This window comes from Mustelus asterias, unplaced genomic scaffold (assembly GCF_964213995.1).
Source record: "Mustelus asterias unplaced genomic scaffold, sMusAst1.hap1.1 HAP1_SCAFFOLD_745, whole genome shotgun sequence".
Lineage (NCBI taxonomy): Eukaryota > Metazoa > Chordata > Chondrichthyes > Carcharhiniformes > Triakidae > Mustelus > Mustelus asterias.
The window spans coordinates 7259-29983 of record NW_027590694.1 but is presented as its reverse complement, the minus strand read 5'-3'; the positions used below and the strand labels follow the sequence as shown (position 1 = coordinate 29983).

Genomic DNA, 22725 nt, shown 5'->3' with positions numbered 1-22725 from the left:
CTAGGGTAAATGTATGGGGATAGGGTGGGATTGTGTAGGCTTGATGGGCTGAATGGCCTGTAGGGATTGTATGATCAGGCTGATTTTAAGGTAATTGGTGAAATGAGGGTAAAACTATCTATTTATTCACAGGTTGGGGTTTGGGCTGCTCTGCCTCACAGAGAGGGGCTTGTCAAAAAGAATTGGATTATTATCTGAGAGAGAATTGCACAGATAGATGGGGGGGAATGGGAGCACAGGGGACAGCAGGCCCGAATGGCCTCCTCTCTCAGCAGTCTGTGGAGCGATGCTGAGGGAGCCCCGCACCGCCAGCGCTCCTTGCAGCATTATCCGCACCGCTCTCTCAGTCAGTGCCCTCTGTCTGCAGCCGGACCGCAAAGCCGGTGACACCCGCCCGGCTTTCCCCCCCCCCGCCCCACTTCCGGCAGAGCCGGAACCCGCGGCCCGGCTCGCGGGAGCCAGGGGAAGGGACCGAGCAGCGGGTTTCCGGTGTCTGAGGCAGCAGGAGTGAAGGCTGGATGGGGAAGACAGAGAGAAAGGAGCGGTGAGGGATAGAGAGAGTGTGTAAACCCGGGAGGGGAGAGCAGAGACACCACTCAGAGTCTATTTATTTATCAGTGTCACATGTAGGCTTACATTAACACTGCAATGAAGTTACTGTGAAAATCCCCTAGTCGCCACACTCCGGCGCCTGTTCAGGTACACTGAGGGAGAATTTAGCACGGTCAATGCACCCTAACCAGCACGTCTTTCAGACTGTGGGAGGGAACCGGAGCACCCGGAGGAAACCCACGCAGACACGGGGAGAACGTGCAGACTCCACGCAGACAGTGACCCGAGGCCGGAATTGAACCCGGTTCCCTGGCGCTGAGGGGCAGCGGTGCTAACCACTGTGCTACCGTGATGCCCCAAACAATACTTGCTATTGGCCAGCACGGTGACACAGTGGTTAGCACTGCTGCCTCACAGCGCCAGGGACCCGGGGCAGCACGGTGACACAGTGGTTAGCACTGCTGTCTCACAGCGCCAGGGACCCGGGTTCAGTTCCCGTCTTGGGTCACTGTCTGCACATTCTCCCCGTGTCTGCATGGGTTTCCTCCGGATGCTCCAGTTTCCTCCCGCAGTCCGAAAGACGTACTGGTTAGGTGGATTGGCCGTGCTAAATTCTCCCTCGGTGTACCCGAACAGGCGCCGAAGCGTGGCGACTGGGGGATTTTCACAGTAACTATCGCAATGTTAATGTAAACCTACTTGTGACACTAATAAATAAACTTTATTCTTTGTCCTCTGCTTCAACTTGTGTGGCTGTGAATTTTGTGATTGATTTGATTTATTATTGTAACATACGTTAGGATACAGTGAAAAGTATTGTTTCTAGCACGCTGTACAGACAAAGCATACCATTTATTGAGTACATAGGGGAGAAGGAAAGTAGAGGGTGCAGAATGTAGTGTTACAGTCATAGTTAGGGTGTAGAGAAAGATCAACTTAACATAAGGTCGGTCCATTCAAAAGTCTGACAGCAGCAGGGAGGAAGTTGTTCTTGAGTTGGTTGGTGCGTGACCTCAGACTTTTGTATCTTTTTCCTGACGGAAGAAGGTGGAAGAGAGAATGTCTGGGGTGCGTGGGGTCAAATTGCTTGTGTCAAACCCTGTATTAGAATTAATTGGCAGGTTGGTCAAGGTGCTCCACATTATGATCGAGAAACAGTTTCCCAGTGACAGGAGCAGTCAGTACACTCGAGGACACTGGCAAAGAGAGAATTTATTTCTACAGCACGTCATTGTGATCTGAAAGGACGATGGAAGCAGATACATTATCATAGAATCAATTGTAGAATCATACAGTGCAGAGGGAGGTTATTCGGCCCATCGAGTCTGCACCGACCACAATCCCACCCAGACCCTATCTCCATAACCCCATGCATTTACCCTAGTTAGTGCCCCTTACAGAGAATGGGATCAATACTTGAAAAGGAAAAGAAGGAGGAGGAGTGTGGGGCTAATTGTACTTCCCTTTCGAAGAGTTGGCTGAATGGCTGCTTCTGTGATGCTATTTAATTATTTGAGTCACAGGTTTATCTCTTTTTCCCATTTTTTTCTCTTTTTCCCATTTCTGCAGTAAGGGAATGAATGGAGAAACAGGGAGCTATGTGGTGGGCCAGGTGGCCAACAGTCTATTCCAGAAACAGGCAGGACAATGCAAATTAACTCCACTAATGACACTCTTCACCCCAGCCTCTGCTACTCAGCCAGTCCTCACTCCGGTTCCAGAGAACAAGGTAAGCTCTTGATCTCAGCAACGTCTAAGATTAAGTTTAAAACCCACTGGTCCAAATTCAGTAAGTAACCTGCATCTTGAGTTCCATGCCAATTCTTTACTGCTTACTGCCCCAGTACCGAGGTCAGCAATAAAAACATGTTCCTCGTGTGTGTGGAACTTTCTGCTTTTACAGCAATTACATTGAATACTTTAAAAAAAAATTCATTTGTGGGACACAGCCGTCGCTGGCTGACCAGCTTTCATTGCCCATCCCGAGTTGCCCTTGGAGGGCAGTTGAGAGTCAACCACATTGCTGTGGCTCTGGAGTCACATGTAGGCCAGACCAGGTAAGGACGACAGATTTCCTTCCCTAAGGAACATTAGTGAACTAGATGGGTTTTTCCGACAACGGTTTCATGGTCATGAGTAGATTCTTAATTCCAGATATTTTTTATTGAATTCAAATTCCACCATCTGCCGTGGCGGGATTCGAACTTGGGTCCCCAGAACATGAGCTGAGTTTCTGGATTAATAGTCTAGCAATAATACCATTAGGTCATCGCATCCCCCTATACTGCCAATAGTGACCTGGTAAGGGTTGACTCGTGATTCTTACCCCTTAGGTCAGCAGCAAGAAGAGGAAGCTTTCCAAAGATGAGTCTGATGTCACGAATAAAGCCAAGCAGCAGAAGGTGGAGAAAAGGAAGCCTGTCCGTGTCAAAAAACTCTCAGCCGCCGAGAGGAAACTGGCCCACCGGTGAGTGCTATGTGATAGGGAGGAGGATTATCCAACTCCGTTGTTTTGCAAGCATAGAATAGCTTGCACTTTTTTAAGAATGCCTTTAAATGATAAAACACTCCGAGACATTTCATGGTTGTCCTAAAGCAAAGTTTGACACTGAGTCAGACAAAGCGACTTTAGGACAGGTGACCAAAAGTTATTTATTAGTGTCACAAGTAGGCTTACATTAACACTGCAATGAAGTTACTCTGAAAATCCCCTAGTCGCACGGCCAATGCACCCTAACCAGCACGTCTTTCAGACTGTGGGAGGAAACCGGAGCACCCGGAGGAAACCGGAGCATCCAGAGGAACCCCACGCAAATTCCACACAGACAGTGACCCAAGCTGGGAATCAAACCTGGGTCTCTGGCGCTGTGAGGCAGCTGTGCTAACCACTGTGCTACCGTGCCACCCCAGTGCCTCCATGCTGTCCCAAATCGGGTAGACTTGGAAAGGAAGATTCCAGCAGGATTGACAGAAAGGGCAGTGAGTTGGGATGAGAACACACTCCTCCCATTGAAATAGCAGCACTTACTATTGGGGCTGAATTGGCCTCCTGTTTTGTCATTTTTATGTATTTAACAGATTTTTTTCCCCTTTTAGTACAGTTAGTTTGTTCAGCAACTGCATTGCTGAAGAGAATGTACTGAAATGTTTCTATTTTCACCCGTTTTAAAATGCCATCCAGCTGTGTGTTTGTATTACCCGCCTGCGAGACTGCCCGCTGGTGTAACATTCAGCTGGACCATGGATTGTGCTCCCTGGCTGGGGTACCAGCAGCACTGCTGCCTCACAGCGCCAGGGACCCGGGTTCGATTCCCAGCTTGGGTCACTGTCTATGTGGAGTCTGCACGTTCTCCCTGTGTCTGCGTGGGTTTCCTCCGGGTGCTCCGGTTTCCTCCCACGGTCCAAAGATGTGCGCGTTAGGTGGATTGGCCGTGCTAAATTGCCCCTTTAGTGTCAGGGGGGGCTAGCTAGGGTAAATACATAGGGATAGGGCCTGAGTAGGATTGTGGTTGGTGTAGACTCGATGGGCTGAATGGCCTCCTTCTACACAGTAGGATTCTAAGCTGGTGACACTAGGCTGAGGTACTAGAGCGCCATCACTGGCTGGAGGACTAATTGTCCAACTACATAGTCAACCCAGAGAAAAGGGGCAGCCTAGGAAAACTAGGAGTGGCAGCGGGGAAGTGATTTTGTTTTTGTGGGAAGGGGGTCAGGATTATGGGGAGAAGGCCCTGGAGCCCTGAGCCCACAGTAAGGTCCTATTCTTGCCGTGCGAAGCTAAGCTGCCCTCTACCTGTGTTGCTTGCAGAGAGGATGCCTTGAGCGCAGCAGACGAGGAGGATGAAGGAAAACAGCGCAAGAACCGGAAGCAGAGCAAGGAGGCGGAAGAAGACAAAGTGCCGCGTGCTCCGGCGACGCGGAAAAGAAAGGTCACCAATTACCCACTGGAGCGGATCAAGTGCAAGAGAACCCTGTTTGTTGGAAACCTGCCATCAGAGTGCGATAAGACGGTGAGAGATAAACCCAGACACGGGCAGTTACACTTCAGTAATGACCCTGACAGTACAACAGCTTCCACCCACTGAGCATCAAAGATACAGTAACACATCCCATGGCGCTTCACAGCAGCATTGTTTTTTTTTATACTTTTCCAATTCAATCAAATCAAATCCAATTCAGAGTCTCAACAAGTTGAGACATTTCAGAGCCAGGCTGACAAGACAGGGCAAGCGACCAAACCACCCTGTCCTGGGCCTGATCTACATGAGCCAAGCTGATTGGAGAAGGGGGAGGTTCCTCCTCCAAGACTTGAGCTCATTTGCATCTTAGCCAAAAGGCCGAGATGCCGCTTTTAAAAATTGCTTCATATGAAACATATGAAGCCTCAGCGTAACCCAATGACCCCAACCAAGTGCAGGCAATCCATACTACACTTGATCTTGCCACGTACGGATGTATTAGGACTAATGACCCAATGCTTCATTACTGCATTTCTACAGGGTGGTTAGAGCTTGTTTCCATTGTAATTGGCAGGGGAGCAGCTTCCCCACTAACCACAGGCAGTCACAGGATTAGAGAGAGACAGCAAATGTGATGGCATCTGACCTCTCTCCCTCCCTCCCCCCACCACAAGCATTAAAGACCCTATCAGCTATTATACATAATCTTGCATTATGGAGCAATCAATAGCTACTCATCACCCGTGTGAAACACAATGTTTTGGCGCCCTGAGTTGATGATGTGTGCTCCAGGTTAAAGGAGGGGTGGGGGTGGGGATCAGTGACTTTGAACCTCTGGTCCACAAAGGTTCTCCTCACCACAAATCCCACGGCCTGTTTCAGATTCATTCATAATAGCGTGGCACAGTGATTAGCACTGCACCCTCACACCACCAGGGACCCGGGTTCGATTCCGCACTCGAGTCACTGTCCGTGTGGAGTCTGCGTGTTCTCCCCGTGTCTGCGTGGGTTCCCTCCGGGTGCTCCAGTTTCCTCCCACAGTCCAAAGATGTGCTGGTTAGGTGGATCGGCCGTGCTAAATTGCCCCTTAGTGTCAGGGGGACTAGCGAGGGTAAATGAATGAGGTTATGGGAATAGGGCCTGGGTGGGATTGTGGTCAGTGCAGACTCGATGGGCTGAATGGCCTCCTTCAGCACTGTAGGATTCTATGTGATTGAATAAGGATCGATGGCTGTGGTTACTTAACCACTCCACTACTGTGGCGTCCTGACAATATTTATTCCTCCACCAACATCCCTAAAACAGATAATCTGCTCATTATCACATTGATTACTGCAGCTTTTCTGACATTACTACAGGGATTATAAGCCCCAAAGTACTTCCTTGGCTGTAAAGCGCATTGGGAGGTCAAGAAAGCTGTTGTATAAAGCTTGTTCTTTTGAATACCAAGATGGCAGAAGGCAAATGGATAGACATTAATTTTGTCCGACCTTATTAAGTTTAAGTTCATTTATTATGTCACAATATAGTTACATTAACACTGTAATGAAGTTACTGTAAAAATCCCCCAGTTGCCACACTCCGGTGCCTGTTCGGGTACACCGAGGGAGAATTTAGCACGGCCAATGCACCTAACCAGCACGTCTTTCAGACTGTGGGAGGAAACCGGAGCACCCGGAGGAAACCCACGCAGACACGGGGAGAATGTGCAGACTCCGCACAGACAGTGACCTGTGGCTGGAATTGAACCCGGATCCCTGGCACTGTGAGGCAGCAGTGCTAGCCACCTGTATATTTGTGTATAATTTGTATATTCCTAATTGTAGTAATATACAAGGCTATATCTGAGAATATTGTCGTCCTGTTCTGGAGCACATCTCCTGGCTAATACACAGTATCATTTGTACCATTTTAAACAGATGCTCAAAGCGATGTTTAAAGAATTTGGGCAGATTGAATCTATACGATTCCGTTCAGTGGTAAGGCAATTGCTTTTTTTAAGAAATAAGTTACGCGTGATTGCTTACAGAAATGAAGCTGGTTCCAGCTGTGTGAGGATTTCACTCTGCAGACTGCTTGGTTGCACACAATGAGCTTCTTGTTGCTGTATTCACAATGGTGCGGTTTCACTGTTCAGCGTTTCTCTGTGCTCCTGGACTGGCGCGATGATCCCAGTGCAGAGTCAACAAACGGAAACCCAGCCTGGTTTGTGGAGCTCTGCTTTCCCTAATGGTGAAACCTGTCTTTTCACCCGAGTTTGGCTGCTTCTAAAATTAGTGGGTGGAGAGGGTGACTGTGAGCTGAAATGTTGCTCAATTTTAATCTTGTTCTGGGCACCCCAGAGGAATAAATTTCTCTCTCTCTGCCATATTCAAAACTTGTAATATTTTAAACGCCCGACATACGTAAGAGCAGGAGTAGACCATGTGGCCCCTCAAAATTGCTCTTTTGATGCAATGGCTGATCATCAAATCCCGACAGTGCAGAAGGAGGCCATTCGGCCCATCGAGTCCGCACCGACCACAATCCCACCCAGGCCCTATCCCGTAACCCCACACATTTACCCTGCTAATCTCCCTGACACTAGGGTCAATTTTAGCACGGCCAATCAACCTAACACACCCATCTTTGGACTGTGGGAGGAAACCGGAGCACCCGGAGGAAACCCACGCAGACACGGGGAGAATGTGCAAACACACACAGACAGTGACCCAAGCCGGGAATCGAACCCGGGTCCCTGGCGCTGTGAAACAGCAGTGCTAATCACTGTGCCACCGATCATCTCCCTCATTTCCGCTTTCCCGCCCCCTTCCCATATCCTTTGATTCAGTAAGAGATGATTTTGCTTTTGTGAAGTGCTGTTGACTCTGCCTGATAAAGGAGTCCTGTTATCATCATTTAACCCTTTCAGCCCCAGTCTCATTCTACTCCATCTGCACCACCTGAAAACTCACTATTCCAAATGAGGTTTCACAAAGGCTTTGTACAAGTGAAGCACAGCTTTCTCCCCTCTATAGTCCAGCCCCCATGAGGAGGTCAGCTCCCTCTTTCCTGGACCAGGGCAGGCAGCTATCTGGACTTGGGAGTGGACTGACTCTGTCCCTGCCCACCCGCTCCCATTTACAATCCTCCCTTCCTTCTCACCCCAGTAATGTAAATGCACCTTTACTATGTGGAGGAATAGGGAAGGAGGTTAAAAACAGCATATCTGAGATCAAGGGAAGGCGATGGCTTCATGGTATTATCGCTACACTATTAATCCAGAATTTCCGCTAATGTTCTGGGGACCCGGGTTCGAATCCCGCCACGGTAGATGGTGGAATTTGAATTCAATAAAAAAAACCTGGAATTAAGAATCTACTGATGACCATGAAACCATTGTCGATTGTCAGAAAAACCCATCTGGTTCACTAATGTCCTTTAGGAAAGGAAATCTGCCGTCCTTACCTGGTCTGGCCTACATGTGACTCCAGAGACACAGCAATGTGGTTGACTCTCAACTGTTCTCTGAAAAAGGGCAAGTAGGGATGGGCAATAAATGCTGGCCACCCAGCGACGCCCATGTCCCACGAATGAATTTTAAAAGGTTTAGCGTGTGAGGCAGGGGGACGAGCAGTGCTGAAAATGGGGCTGTGGTTGCACTGCTCACCTCTTCATTTTGAAACCCTATTTTCTGCCAGCCTGCATGTATGAGAATGTAAGTTCATAAGATATAGGAGCAGAATCAGGCCATTCGGCCCATCGAGTCCGCTCCGCCATTCGATCATGGCTGATATGCTCCTCATCCCCATTTTCCTGCCTTCTCCCCATAACCCTTCAACCCATTACCAATTAAAAATCTGTCTAACTCCTCCTTAAATTTACTCACTGTCCCAGCATCCACCGCACTTTGGGGTAGCGAATTCCACAGATTCACAACCCTTTGGGAGAAGTAGTTTCTGCGTAACTCTGTTTTAAATTTGCTGCCCCTTATCCTAAGACTATGACCTCTCGTCCTAGATTGCCCCACAAGAGGGAGATCTGCTGTACGTCTACTTTATCCATACCTTTTATCATCTTGTATACCTCAATTAGATCTCCCCTCATTCTTCTAAATTCCAGAGAGTATAGGCCTAAACGGTTCAATCACTCTTCATACGACAAACCCCTCATCTCTGGAATCAATCCAGTGAACCTCCTCTGAACTGCCTCCAAAGCCACTGCATCTTTCCTCAAATACAGGGACCAAAACTGTGCACAATACTCCAGGTGCGGCCTCACCAATGCCTTGTATTGTTGCAACAATACTTCCTTACCTTTATATTTTATTCCTTTCGCTATAAATGCCAACATTCCATTCGCTTTCTTTATTATCTGCTGTACCTGCATGCTAGTTTTCTGTGACTCTGTGAGATGATTAATCTGATTATATTTCTCTCGTTCCTCGGACTATAGGCACGTGCAGAGCACACAATGTCCAGGAGATTGGCCACAATCCAGTAAGTCACTCTGCTTCTTCGCCTGCTGTGTAGTGTCGATGTAAGTCCTGCAACATTGGGGTGTTCAACAGCACAATGTCCTCACTCATCCCCTGCCCTTTCGCAAAACCGTACTCGCGTGCAATGGTGTAATTAAACGCTGCTTAGCAGCTGTTTCACCACTGCACCCAGTCAGCAGGTGTTTTCAAACCTGAAGCCAACACTTCTGTGTCTGCTCTGAGGCTGAGCTCCACACATGTCTGCTTGCACAAGCATGTATGCACACAACACATACATGTAAACATGTGTAGATCCACAAAGACATGCACATGTTTACAGCAGCAGTTAGTGTGTGGGGACTGAACACCCTGGTCGATTTCCTCCTCCCCTTTCTCCAAAGAGTGGTGAGAATGTCTGTTACTCAGCACAGGCCAGGGATTGAACCTGTGGCCTTCCCACTCTGTTCAGACCACAGGCACAACGCTGCCCTGATGCACCAAACCTCATCAAACTACCAAGACCGTTCACACTTTGTGAGATATACTCCTCTGGTCGCAGATCCCTCGGTTTGTGTGTTTCACCTTTGATAGAGTTTGATGAAGTATGAGGCTTCTGTGGAGCATAAACACTGGCATGGGGTAGTTAGGGGTGGCAGGGTGGCACAGTGGTTAACACTGCTGCCTCACAGCGCCAGGGAGCCGGGTTCGATTCCTGGCTTGGGTGTCTGTCTGTGTGGAGTTCGCACGTTCTCCCCGTGTCTGCGTGGGTTTCCTCCGGGTGCTCCGGTTTCCTCCCACAGTCTGAAAGACGTGCTGGTTAGGTGCATTGGCCGTGCTAAATTCTCCCTCAGTGTAACCCGAACAGGCACCGGACTGTGGCGACTAGGGGACTTTCACAGTAACTTCATTGCAGTGTTAATGTAAGCCTACTTGTGACACTAATAAATAAACTTTAAGATGGGTGGTCTGTTTCTGAGTTGTAAGTTCGATGCAAGTCCTTTGAACACACCCTATAGTCTTCAACTAAATGCAATTAATCCTGCCCTCTAGTGGTCATCCTGGATATGTGTTCTTCAAACTCAGTGCTGTGACAACCTTTGCTGTAATTTGGGGTTTAATACAGAACACAGCCCTTTATGTATCTACATTTGGTTTATTTTTTCAACGTCCCTGTCACGTTTTCCCAGTTTGAAAGTACGAAGGGACAACCAATTTCTCACTGAAATGCCTTCTCTCTCTAACCCAATTCATCCCATTGCTGATCTCAGGAAGCAGTTTCACCCCATGAGGAACAATATGAATGCCTACATTGTGTTCCAGAGGGACAGCGATGCAGTCAGAGCCTTGGCCAGGTATGTATGAGATTGCACTCCTAGCTCTGACTTCTGATAACAAGGAGCAGGTGTTTTAGTTTAAATGTGTTACATAGAACAGTACAGCACAGAACAGGCCCATCGGCCCACAATGTTGTGCCGAGCTTTATCTGAAACCAAGATCAAGCTATCCCACTCCCTATCATTCTGGTGTGCTCCATGTGCCTATCCAATAACCGCTTGAAAGTTCCTAAAGTGTCCGACTCCACTATCACAGCAGGCAGTCCATTCTGTGCAGAGCCTCGAGTGACAGTCAAGAGTTCAGCTGCTTACATTTTTAAAGTTTATTTATTAGTGTCATAAGTAGGCTGACATTGACACTGCAATGCAGTTACTGTGAAAATCCCCCAGTTGCCACACTGTTTGGGTACACTGAGGGAGAATTTAGCATGGTCAATGCACCTACCAGCACGTCTTTCAGACTGTGGGGGGAAACCGGAGCACCCGGAGGAAACCCACGCAGACACGGGGTGAGTGTGCAGACTCCGCACAGACAGTGACCCGAGCCGGGAATCGAACCCGGGCCCCTGGCGCAATGCTAACCACTGTGCCAGCTCTGCAGAATGTAGATATGTTCACAGGGCAGCATCGCATTTATAGAACCCATGTAGACTGAATTTTACTGTACAGTAGGGGTATTACTTTATAATGACTACTCAGTCTTTATCTGAAATCCTTGGGGCCGTTTGCACTTGGGTTATCTGATTTCGCATATAAACTTACATTCAATAGCCTAAGCCTAGGCAACCTACTGTCCAAATACAATTGCTGGAAAAGTAAGATGCATTGGTGGCGGCACAGTGATTAACACTGCTGCCTCTCAGCGCCAGGGAGCTGGGTTCGATTCCCGGGTTGGGTCGCTGTCTGTGTGGAGTCTGTATGTTCTCCCCGTGGGTTTCCTCCGGGTGCTCCGGTTTCCTCCCACAGTCCAAAGACGTGTAGGTTAGGGTGCATTGGAAATGCTAAATTCTCCCTCAGTGTTAACCGAACAGGAGCTGGAGTATGGGGACTAGGGGATTTTCACAGTAACTTCATTGCGGTGTTAATGTAAGCCTACTTGTGACTAATAAATTAACTTTGAACTGAATATTAAATACATTGTACCTGTAATTTTCTTTTTGACATGTTCACCACGTAAATCACACGGTAAACAGCGCAGGCGATATTTGAGGATAAAGGATATACAGCCTGTGGTGCTATGTTTATTAGATTAGATGTAACTCGTGCTGTGTGCTTCTTGGTCTGTGTAACTAGCGCTGTGTGCTTCTTGGTCTGTGTAACTAGTGCTGTGTGCTTCTTGGTCTGTGTAACCAGCGCTGTGTGCTTCTTGGTCTGTGTAACCAGCGCTGTGTGCTTCTTGGTCTGTGTAACTCGTGCTGTGTGCTTCTTGGTCTGTGTAACTAGTGCTGTGTGCTTCTTGGTCTGTGTAACTAGCGCTGTGTGCTTCTTGGTCTGTGTAACTAGTGCTGTGTGCTTCTTGGTCTGTGTAACTAGTGCTGTGTGTTTCTTGGTCTGTGTAACTAGTGCTGTGTGCTTCTTGGTCTGTGTAACCAGTGCTGTGTGCTTCTTGGTCTGTGTAACTAGCGCTGTGTGCTTCTTGGTCTGTGTAACTAGTGCTGTCTGCTTCTTGGTCTGTGTAACCAGCGCTGTGTGCTTCTTGGTCTGTGTAACCAGTGCTGTGTGCTTCTTGGTCTGTGTAACGAGTGCTGTGTGCTTCTTGGTCTGTGTAACTAGTGCTGTGTGCTTCTTGGTCTGTGTAACTAGCGCTGTGTGCTTCTTGGTCTGTGTAACTAGTGCTGTGTGCTTCTTGGTCTGTGTAACTAGTGCTGTGTGTTTCTTGGTCTGTGTAACTAGTGCTGTGTGCTTCTTGGTCTGTGTAACCAGTGCTGTGTGCTTCTTGGTCTGTGTAACTAGCGCTGTGTGCTTCTTGGTCTGTGTAACTAGTGCTGTGTGCTTCTTGGTCTGTGTAACTAGTGCTGTGTGCTTCTTGGTCTGTGTAACTAGCGCTGTGTGCTTCTTGGTCTGTGTAACCAGTGCTGTGTGCTTCTTGGTCTGTGTAACTAGCGCTGTGTGCTTCTTGGTCTGTGTAACTAGTGCTGTGTGCTTCTTGGTCTGTGTAACTAGTGCTGTGTGCTTCTTGGTCTGTGTAACTAGCGCTGTGTGCTTCTTGGTCTGTGTAACCAGTGCTGTGTGCTTCTCGGTCTGTGTAACTAGCGCTGTGTGCTTCTTGGTCTGTGTAACTCATGCTGTGTGCTTCTTGGTCTGTGTAACTCATGCTGTGTGCTTCTTGGTCTGTGTAACTAGCGCTGTGTGTTTCTTGGTCTGTGTAACTAGCGCTGTGTGCTTCTTGGTCTGTGTAACTAGTGCTGTGTGCTTCTTGGTCTGTGTAACTAGCGCTGTGTGTTTCTTGGTCTGTGTAACTAGTGCTGTGTGCTTCCTGGTCTGTGTAACTCGTGCTGTGTGCTTCTTGGTCTGTGTAACTAGCGCTGTGTGCTTCTTGGTCTGTGTAACTAGTGCTGTGTGCTTCTTGGTCTGTGTAACTAGCACTGTGTGCTTCTTGGTCTGTGTAACTAGTGCTGTGTGCTTCTTGGTCTGTGTAACTAGCGCTGTGTGCTTCTTGGTCTGTGTAACTAGTGCTGTGTGCTTCTTGGTCTGTGTAACTAGCGCTGTGTGCTTCTTGGTCAGTGTAACCAGCGCTATGTGCTTCTTGGTCTGTGTAACTAGCGCTGTGTGCTTCTTGGTCTGTGTAACTAGCGCTGTGTGCTTCTTGGTCTGTGTAACTAGTGCTGTGTGCTTCTTGGTCTGTGTAACCAGCGCTGTGTGCTTCTTGGTCTGTGTAACTAGCGCTGTGTGCTTCTTGGTCTGTGTAACTAGTGCTGTGTGCTTCTTGGTCTGTGTAACTAGCACTGTGTGCTTCTTGGTCTGTGTAACCAGCGCTGTGTGCTTCTTGGTCTGTGTAACCAGCGCTGTGTGCTTCTTGGTCTGTGTAATTAGCGCTGTGTGTTTCTTGGTCTGTGTAACTAGCGCTGTGTGTTTCTTGGTCTGTGTAACTAGTGCTGTGTGCTTCTTGGTCTGTGTAACCAGCGCTGTGTGCTTCTTGGTCTGTGTAACTAGTGCTGTGTGCTTCTTGGTCTGTGTAACCAGTGCTGTGTGCTTCTTGGTCTGTGTAACCAGCGCTGTGTGCTTCTTGGTCTGTGTAACTAGTGCTGTGTGCTTCTTGGTCTGTGTAACCAGCGCTGTGTGCTTCTTGGTCTGTGTAACTAGCGCTGTGTGCTTCTTGGTCTGTGTAACTAGTGCTGTGTGCTTCTTGGTCTGTGTAACTAGCACTGTGTGCTTCTTGGTCTGTGTAACCAGCGCTGTGTGCTTCTTGGTCTGTGTAACCAGCGCTGTGTGCTTCTTGGTCTGTGTAATTAGCGCTGTGTGTTTCTTGGTCTGTGTAACCAGTGCTGTGTGCTTCTTGGTCTGTGTAACCAGCGCTGTGTGCTTCTTGGTCTGTGTAACCAGTGCTGTGTGCTTCTTGGTCTGTGTAACTAGTGCTGTGTGCTTCTTGGTCTGTGTAACTAGCGCTGTGTGCTTCTTGGTCTGTGTAACTAGTGCTGTGTGCTTCTTGGTCTGTGTAACCAGCGCTGTGTGCTTCTTGGTCTGTGTAACTAGTGCTGTGTGCTTCTTGGTCTGTGTAACCAGTGCTGTGTGCTTCTTGGTCTGTGTAACCAGCGCTGTGTGCTTCTTGGTCTGTGTAACTAGTGCTGTGTGCTTCTTGGTCTGTGTAACTAGCGCTGTGTGCTTCTTGGTCTGTGTAACCAGTGCTGTGTGCTTCTTGGTCTGTGTAACCAGCGCTGTGTGCTTCTTGGTCTGTGTAACCAGTGCTGTGTGCTTCTTGGTCTGTGTAACTAGTGCTGTGTGCTTCTTGGTCTGTGTAACTAGCGCTGTGTGCTTCTTGGTCTGTGTAACTAGTGCTGTGTGCTTCTTGGTCTGTGTAACTAGTGCTGTGTGCTTCTTGGTCTGTGTAACTAGTGCTGTGTGCTTCTTGGTCTGTGTAACTAGTGCTGTGTGCTTCTTGGTCTGTGTAACTAGTGCTGTGTGCTTCTTGGTCTGTGTAACTAGTGCTGTGTGCTTCTTGGTCTGTGTAACTAGCGCTGTGTGCTTCTTGGTCTGTGTAACTAGTGCTGTGTGCTTCTTGGTCTGTGTAACTAGTGCTGTGTGCTTCTTGGTCTGTGTAACTAGCGCTGTGTGCTTCTTGGTCTGTGTAACTAGTGCTGTGTGCTTCTTGGTCTGTGTAACTAGCGCTGTGTGCTTCTTGGTCTGTGTAACTAGTGCTGTGTGCTTCTTGGTCTGTGTAATCCGTGCAATCAGTGATCTGTGGTGAATCGTTTTTCTAATCTGCATCTTTCTTACTTTCGAAAGACTAAACAAATTCTGTTCTTCCTGAAGGAATGGATGTGAAATACAAACTGGTTTTCATATGCGGGTGGACCTGTGCAGTGGGCAAAACACTGTGAGTTCCGAATCAAAGTTCATAACGAGTTGATTTATATTTGACTGGCTGAGGGCAGAGCGAGTGATTTTTGATTTGTATCTTTTCCAGCATGACCATCGAAAGTCCGTCTTTCTGGGCAACTTGCCGTATGGTAAGATCAGTCTGTGTGTGTCTGCTGACGTGCTTTGTCAGTTATTGTGTCTCATTCTCCAGTGATACCGCGGGCGTTTTCAGACCGCTGTCATTGGCTGGGCTGCCCGTTCACTGCCTTTGCTTTATTTGGGTGTAGACATCAGTGAGGACCAAGTCCGAGATCACTTCTGCCAATGTGGGGAAATCGAGTCGGTGCGGATTGTGAGAGACCGGTTCTCGGGAATGGGGAAAGGTTTTGGATATGTGCTCTTTCAGGTGAGGTGATGCATCCAGCCAGCTTGACGCTCATGTGCCTACTGCATTAAGCCACCCCCCCCCCCCCCCCCCCCCCCCCCCCGCCGTCTCTGTAACCTCCTCCAGCCCCTACACCCCTCCCTCTCTCTGTAACCTCCTCCAGCCCCGACACCGTCCCTCTTTCTGCAACCTCCTCCAGCCCCTACAACCTCCTCCAGCCCCTACAACCCTCCCTCTCTCTGAAACCTCCTCCAGCCCCTATAACCCTCCCTCTCTGTAACCTCCTCCAGCCCCTACAACCCTCCCTCTCTCTGTAACCTCCTCCAGCCCCTACAATCCTCCCTCTCTCTCTAACCTTCTCCAGCCCCTATAACCCTCCCTCTCTCTGTAACCTCCTCCAGCCCCTCCAACCTTCCCCCTCCCTGTAACCTCCTCCAGCCCCTACAACCCCCCTTCTCTCTGTAACCACCTTTAGCCCCTGCAACCCTCCCTCCTCTCTCTAACCACCTCCAGCCCCTGCAACCCTCCCTCTCTCTCTGTAACCTCCTCCAGCCCCTACAATGCTCCCCCTCCATGTAACCTCCTCCAGCCCCTACAACCCCCCTTCTCTCTGTAACCACCTTTAGCCCCTGCAACCCTCCCTCCTCTCTCTAACCACCTCCAGCCCCTGCAACCCTCCCTCTCTCTCTGTAACCTCCTCCAGCCCCTACAATGCTCCCCCTCCCTGTAACCTCCTCCAGCCCCTACAACCCTCCCTCTCTCTGTAACCACCTCCAGCCCCTACAACCGTCCCTCTCTCTGTAACCTCCTCCAGCCCCTACAATGCTCCCCCTCCCTGTAACCTCCTCCAGCCCCTACAACCCCCCTTCTCTCTGTAACCACCTTTAGCCCCTGCAACCCTCCCTCCTCTCTCTAACCACCTCCAGCCCCTGCAACCCTCCCTCTCTCTCTGTAACCTCCTCCAGCCCCTACAACCCTCCCCCTCCCTGTAACCTCCTCCAGCCCCTACAACACTCCCCCCTCCCTGTAACCTCCTCCAGCCCCTACAACACTCCCCCCTCCCTGTAACCTCCGACAACCCTCCAGGTTAGGTGCACTCCTCTAATTCTAGCCTCCTGCAAATTCCCTAATTCCTTTCAGCCTTCCTTGGTGACCGTGCCTTGAACTGCCCAGGCCCTGAGCTCTGAAATTCCCTCCCTATTCACTGTCTCTTCCTCTTGCTTTCCCTTTGGTCACCTGTTTTAATATCTGCTCCATGTCAGAATTTGTTTGCTGTTTCCATGGGGCACTCGTTGCTGTTTTGCTTCATTGAGGATACTCTATAAATACAAATTGTTGTTTTGCCTCAACTGCTGGTGTCACTCAATCTGGCTTGTACCGGCATTGGGAATCATTGTGAGTCTACCCCAGACTGGGATGGTGGGAGGCACAGAAAGACTCCGTGACAAAGGTCGGGAGGGGATGCAAGAGACCCCGGTTTTAAGAAGAACATCAATGGTGTTGCTTTTGATTGCAGAGCACCGACGCTGTAACTCTGGCCCTGAAGCTGAATAACTCGGAGCTAAAGGAGCGCCAGGTGAGAGTCAGCCGATCGGTAAGGAAGGACTCCACTGTAACGGCCCAAAGGAACACAAGAGTCAAGGCCCGAGCGGAGAAGAGAGCGCCGCATGCCAAGGACTTCGTTGGGGTGATGGCAAAGCCAGCAGAGGGGCAGAAAACCAAGAAGAAGAAGAAAGGGCGGAAGAGTAAACTGAGCCAGGGAAAGGCCAGCAAGTCTAGGAGCAAGCGGTGAAATACCATATTCTCTCCTCATCCTCACCGCGAGCCTTCAATCTCACTCCAAAGGCTCACCATTAACACAGACTGGAGCCGGGATGAATCAAAGACTCTGACGTGACAGCCTTGTCCTGAGGTTGGCCCCATCGCCAGCCTGCAGATTCCCCTTCCTTCCTTCCCTCTATCCAATGGTTTGCAGAGGGCTTGCCACCCTTCACTGTTTGTTGTGTGTAAAATGTTCTCTGAAATGGAGTAGCACCCGCCTGGTTCCTGAGGCGAACCACTTTCTGTTTGGTTCCCTGGATGGTGCAGCTCGACTCAACTTGAACAATTAAACCAATTTTACGGAGTTTGTGTTCACTCGCTTCCTCTCTCTGTCTCCCTCCGTTCCAAATCAAACAGCTGGACCGGGAAACGGTTATTGAATACTGCTTTTAACAGTTACTTTTATTCAGAAAACGTATAGAAGAATAGATATCAAATTTGGCAAGTAGCTAAGATCAGAACGTAAGAAACAGAGAGGCGGCACGGTGGCACAGTGGTGAGCACGGCTGCCTCATAGCGTCGGAGACCAGGGTTCGATTCCCGGCTTGGGTCACTGTCTGTGTAGAGTTTGCACGTTCTCCCCGTGTCTGTGTGGGTTTCCTCCGGGTGCTCCGGTTTCCTCCCACAGTCCAAAAGACGTTGGTTAGGTGCATTCTCCCTCAGTGTACCCGAACAGGCGCCAGAGTGTGGCGACTAGGAGATTTTCGCAGCAACTTCATTGCGGTGTTAATGTAAGCATACTTGTGACTAATAAATAATCTTTTAAAAGACCATGGGTCCCTCAAGCCTGCTCCACCATTCAACAGGAACATGGCTAATTATCTATATCAGCTCCTTGATTCCCAAAGACCGATCAATCTCTGTCTTAAGACACTCGACAACTCATTATCCACTCTGTGTTAAAGAACTCCAGATTCACAATCCTTTGAGTGAAGAAATTTCTTCTCAACTCAGTCCTATATAGGCGACATGGTGGCACAGTGGTTAGCTCTGTTACCTCACAGCACCAGGGACCCAGGTTCGATTCCTGGCTTGGTCACTGTCTGTGAGGAGTCTGCACATTCTCCCCGTGTCTGCATGGGTTTCTTCCGGTTTCCTCCCACGGTCCAGGTTAGGTGGATTGGCCATGGTAAATTGCCCCTTAGTGTCAGGGGGACTAGCAGGGTAAATACGTGCGGTTACGGGGATCAGGCTTGGATGTGATTGTTTTCAGTGCAGACTCGATGGGCCAAATGGCCTCATGCACTGTTAGGGATTCTATGATTCTATATTGGCGAATCTTGTCCTGAGGTAATGCCCCGAGTTCTAGATTCACCAGCCTGCCGATCCCTTGAATTTAATATGTTTCAATGAGATCACATCTTGTTCTTCTAAATGCGTTGGCCAGTTCCATTTGCTCTCTCATAGATCAACGCTATCATCCCTACCAATAGATTATAAATTTGATTACTCCTGTTTTTAAAAAAGGCAGTTACAGATAATTGAAGCTGTATTCATTAACTTGCTTCATTACAGTTGGCACTTTACAATCCAGCACGATGTATAATGCAGAAAACAAACTGACACATCAAACAAGCAATTTCACTCGGAATAGATTCATAGAATCCTACAGAGGCCATTCGGCCCATCGAGTCTGCACCACCCACAATCGCATCCAGGCCCCATCCCCATAACCCCATGCATTTACCCTAGTCCCCCTGACACTAAGGGACAATTTAGCACGGCCAATCCACCTAACCTGCACATCTTTGGAGTGTGGGAGGAAACCCACGCAGACACGGGGAGAATGTGCAAACTCCACATAAACAGTGACCCAAGCCGGGAATTGAACCCGGGTCCCTGGCGCTGTGAGGCAGCAGCGCTAACTACTGTGCCGCCGTGGAATCTGGCAAACTTGGCCCAGTTAGCATCAGAATCATATTCACTTCATCAGCAGCTGAAAATCAGAAATAAATGAAAGTTAAAAAGTTTATTTACTTTAGTCACAAGTAAGGCTTACATTGACACTGCAATGAAGTTACTGTGAAAATTCCCTAGTCACCACACTCCAGCGCCTGTTTGGGTCAATGCAACAAATTACAGAAACTGCTGGGAACGCTTGGCAGGTCTGGCAGCCTCTGAAGAGAGAGAAACCCAGTTAACATTTCTGGTCTGAAGAAGTCATAGAGACTCATTCATAGAATCCCTATAGTGCAGAAGGAGGCCATTCGGCCCATTGAGTATGTACCGACAGAGTATCTTAACCAGGCCCACCACCCCACCCTATCCCGTGTCTAATCCATCTAACACTCACATCTAGGGGAACTAAGGTGCAATTCAGTGTGGCGAATCCACCTAACCTGCACATTTTTGGAGTGTGGGAGGAAACCGGAGCACCCGGAGGAAACCCACACAGACATGGGGAGAATGTGCACAGACAGTGACCCAAGCCAGGAATCGAATCCAGGTCCCTGGCGCCGAGGCAGCAGTGCTAACCACTGTGCCACTCACTATAATTCAGTGTTGAGAGCTGAGCTGCCCGTCCCATATCAAAATCATTGACCTGATAATGACTTCTTATCCATCATCGCCTCCTCTCAGTTTCTTCATTGTTACTCCCCATTCCATCCCGCGTTTTCATATCTCTGGTTCCGTTCACATGTCTTGAAACGTTAGCTCTGTTTCTTTCTCCACAGATGCTGCCAGACCTGCCGAACCTTTCCAGCATTTTCTGTTTCTAGTAGACATGTCACGGTGATGACATTTTATTGGAACAGGGAAGGTGTTAAACGATAAAATGGCTTCTTCACAATGGAGGTCAACGGGGTCATAGAGAGAGAACCTTTTGTTACGAAATGCTTTTTGTGCCTGTAACATTTGGATAAGACACATCCATCACAAACTTTCACCATTAGCCCCGGATGAAGTGGGGGTTTTTTTTGCAACTAAAAGGTTCTTACCATAAAAACCAAAAGTGCAGGAAATGTAGATCTACGGGGGAAAAAAAACTAGGTCAACATTTCAGACCAACGATCATGAATGGCTTAAAGGTGCTTGAGCCCTGATCATAGAAACCCTACAGTGCAGAAGGAGGCCATTCGGCCCATCGAGTCTGCACCGACCACTATCCCACCCAGGCCCGACCCCCACATATTTTACCCGCTAATCCCTCTAACCTACGCATCTCAGGACTCTAAGGAGCAATTTTTAACCTGGCCAATCAACCTAACCCGCACATCTTTGGACTGTGGGAGGAAACCGGAGCACCCGGAGGAAACCCACACAGACACGAGGAGAATGTGCAGGCTCCACACAGACAGTGACCCGAGCTGGGAATCGAACCCGGGACCCTGGAGCTGTGAAGCAGCAGTGCTAACCACTGTGCTACCGTGCCGCCCATAATGATACAGGGACAAAGTCTGGGAAATGTAATTGAATTGGTTACTAGGCGATATTCACACCCCAGCAAGAAGACTTGGAAGAAGTGTTGAGCACCTGGGGTGCAGAGTGTCAGTGCAACGCTCCAATAAATAAATCCAGACTTTTGCATTCAAACATTTTATTCATTTGACGAGGACACCTCAGTGGGAAATCTAATTTAGAAACATAGAAGATAGGAGGAGGCCATTCAGCCCTGAATGCTCCACCAATCATCACGATCATGGCTGATCGTCCAACTCAACAGCCTAATCCTGCTTTCTCCCCATAACCTTTGATCCTGTTTACCTCAAGTGCTATATCCAGCCGCATCTTGAATAAAGAAGCTAGAAGGCGTGGAGCTTTTATTTTCAAACATTTTATCTTCTGAGTTGTTCATTGAAGTGGAATTGAAAGCATTATCTATTGTCAATAAGGTCATGAATTCAATCATACTGCAGAAACTCAAGTACACAATTTAGGGTTATGCAGCCTGTGCTGTATTGACTGAGTGTTATTCTATTAGGGGCCTGCTCCTCCTCGCTGTCAAGTAGATTTCAAACATCCCACAGCATGGAATCCCATCCCATCCCATCCCACAAGGCCCCACATGTAAGGAAGGATGTGCTGGCCTTGGAGAGGGTCCAGAGAATGATACCGGGAATGAAAAACTTGACATACTTGAGGACTCTGGGTCTGTACTCGATGGAGTTTAGAAGGATCGGGGGGGATCTAATTGAAACTTACAGAATAATGAAAGGCCCTGGATAGAGTGGACGCGGGGAAGATGTTTCCATTAGTCGGAGAGACTGGAATCCGAGGGCACAGCCTCAGAGTAAAGGGATGTCCCTTTAGAATCGCGATCAATCAGTCATGATTGAATGGCGGAGCAGACTCAATGGGCCAAATGGCCTAATTCTGCTCCTATATCTTATGGTCTTATGACACTGTTGGAAGAAGAACGGGCCAATATTTCTCACTCAAATCAACATAGCTAACAATATGATCTAGTCTTCATCACATTGCTGTTTCTGGGAGTCTGCGGTGCACAAACTGCTGAGTGAATTTCCCACAATCGTGACTCGTGAGAGAAAAAAACAACTTTAATCTCTGGGGACCGAGGTCATGAAAGGTGCGATACGGAGAATGTACAGCTCAGAATCAGACTGTTTAGTCGAACTGTTCCAGACCAGTGTCTGTTTAGCATACAATCCTCCTCTGTTTCACCCAAACAGCATCACCTATTTTTTTCTCCCTTGTGTTTATCAGTTTCAGGTTCCAATCAGCAAACCGCACCCACTGGGGCTGAGTGGATAGACATAGGATGCATGTGTAAGCAGAAATTCAATAGAACCATGGAACATTACAGCTCAGAAACAGGCCTTTTGGCCCTTCTTGTCTGTGCCGAACCATTTTTCGCCTAGTCCCACTGACCTGCACTTGGACCATATCCCTCCACACCCCTCTCATCCATGAACCCGTCCAAGTTTTTCTTAAATGTTAAAAGTGACCCCGCATTTACCACTATCCGGCAGCTCATTCCACACTCCCACCACTCTCTGCGTGAAGAAGCCCCCCCTAATATTCCCTTTAAACTTTTCTCCTTTCACCCTTAACCCATGCCCTCTAGTTTTTTTCTCCCCTAGCCTCAGCGGAAAAAGCCTGCTTGCATTCATTCTATCTATACCCATCAAAATCTTCTACACCTCTATCAAATCTCCCCTCAATCTTCTACGTTCCAGGGAATAAAGTCCCAACCTATTCAATCTCTCTCTGTAACTCAGCTTCTCAAGTCCCGGCAACATCCTTGTGAACCTTCTCTGCACTCTTTCAACCTTATTTACATCCTTCCTGTAACTAGGTGACCAAAACTGTACACAATACTCCAAATTCGGCCTCACCAATGCCTTATATAACCTTACCATAACACCAACTTTTATACTCGATACTCCGATTTATAAAGGCCAATGTACCAAAGGCACTCTTTACAACCCTGTCCACCTGTGACGTCACTTTTAGGGAATTCTGTACCTGTATTCCCAGATCCCTCTGTTCAACTGCACCCCTCAGAGTCCTACCATTTACCCTGTACGTTCTTCTTTGGTTTGTCCTTCCAAAGTGCAATATCTCACACTTGTCTGCGTTAAATTCCATTTGCCATTTTTCAGCCCATTTTTCTAGTTGGTCCAAATCCCTCTGCAAGCTTTGAAAACCTTCCTCACTGTCCACTACACCTCCAATCTTTGTATCATCAGCAAACTTGCTGATCCAATTTACCACATTATCATCCAGATCATTGATATA

The 22725-nt window shown here is 48.4% G+C and overlaps 1 protein-coding gene across 2 annotated transcripts; it reads left to right on the top strand.

Moving 5' to 3' along the window:
- Nucleotides 1-430: 430 nt before the first annotated feature.
- Nucleotides 431-17329, top strand: rbm34 (RNA binding motif protein 34). 2 transcript variants are annotated; one of them, XM_078205423.1, is made up of 11 exons: nucleotides 431-544; nucleotides 2122-2281; nucleotides 2886-3019; nucleotides 4361-4562; nucleotides 6431-6490; nucleotides 8946-8989; nucleotides 10236-10319; nucleotides 14772-14835; nucleotides 14926-14968; nucleotides 15107-15225; nucleotides 16721-17329. In XM_078205423.1, exons 1-11 carry the CDS (start codon nucleotides 519-521, stop codon nucleotides 16994-16996), a joined length of 1212 nt encoding a protein of 403 aa, XP_078061549.1. In that variant the 5' UTR covers nucleotides 431-518; the 3' UTR covers nucleotides 16997-17329. The 2 variants fall into 2 exon arrangements, with proteins under 2 accessions (XP_078061549.1, XP_078061550.1); XM_078205424.1 differs by lacking the exon at nucleotides 6431-6490.
- Nucleotides 17330-22725: the final 5396 nt, after the last annotated feature.

What these genes read in the sequence shown, in the direction of transcription:
- rbm34 (XM_078205423.1), top strand. Translation starts at nt 519, where the DNA reads ATGGGGAAGACAGAGAGAAAGGAGCG. An exon ending in AAGACAGAGAGAAAGGAGCG is followed by an intron (nt 545 to 2,121) that starts GTGAGGGATAGA and finishes CCATTTCTGCAG; the next exon opens with TAAGGGAATGAATGGAGAAA. An exon ending in TCTGGGCAACTTGCCGTATG is followed by an intron (nt 14,969 to 15,106) that starts GTAAGATCAGTC and finishes ATTTGGGTGTAG; the next exon opens with ACATCAGTGAGGACCAAGTC.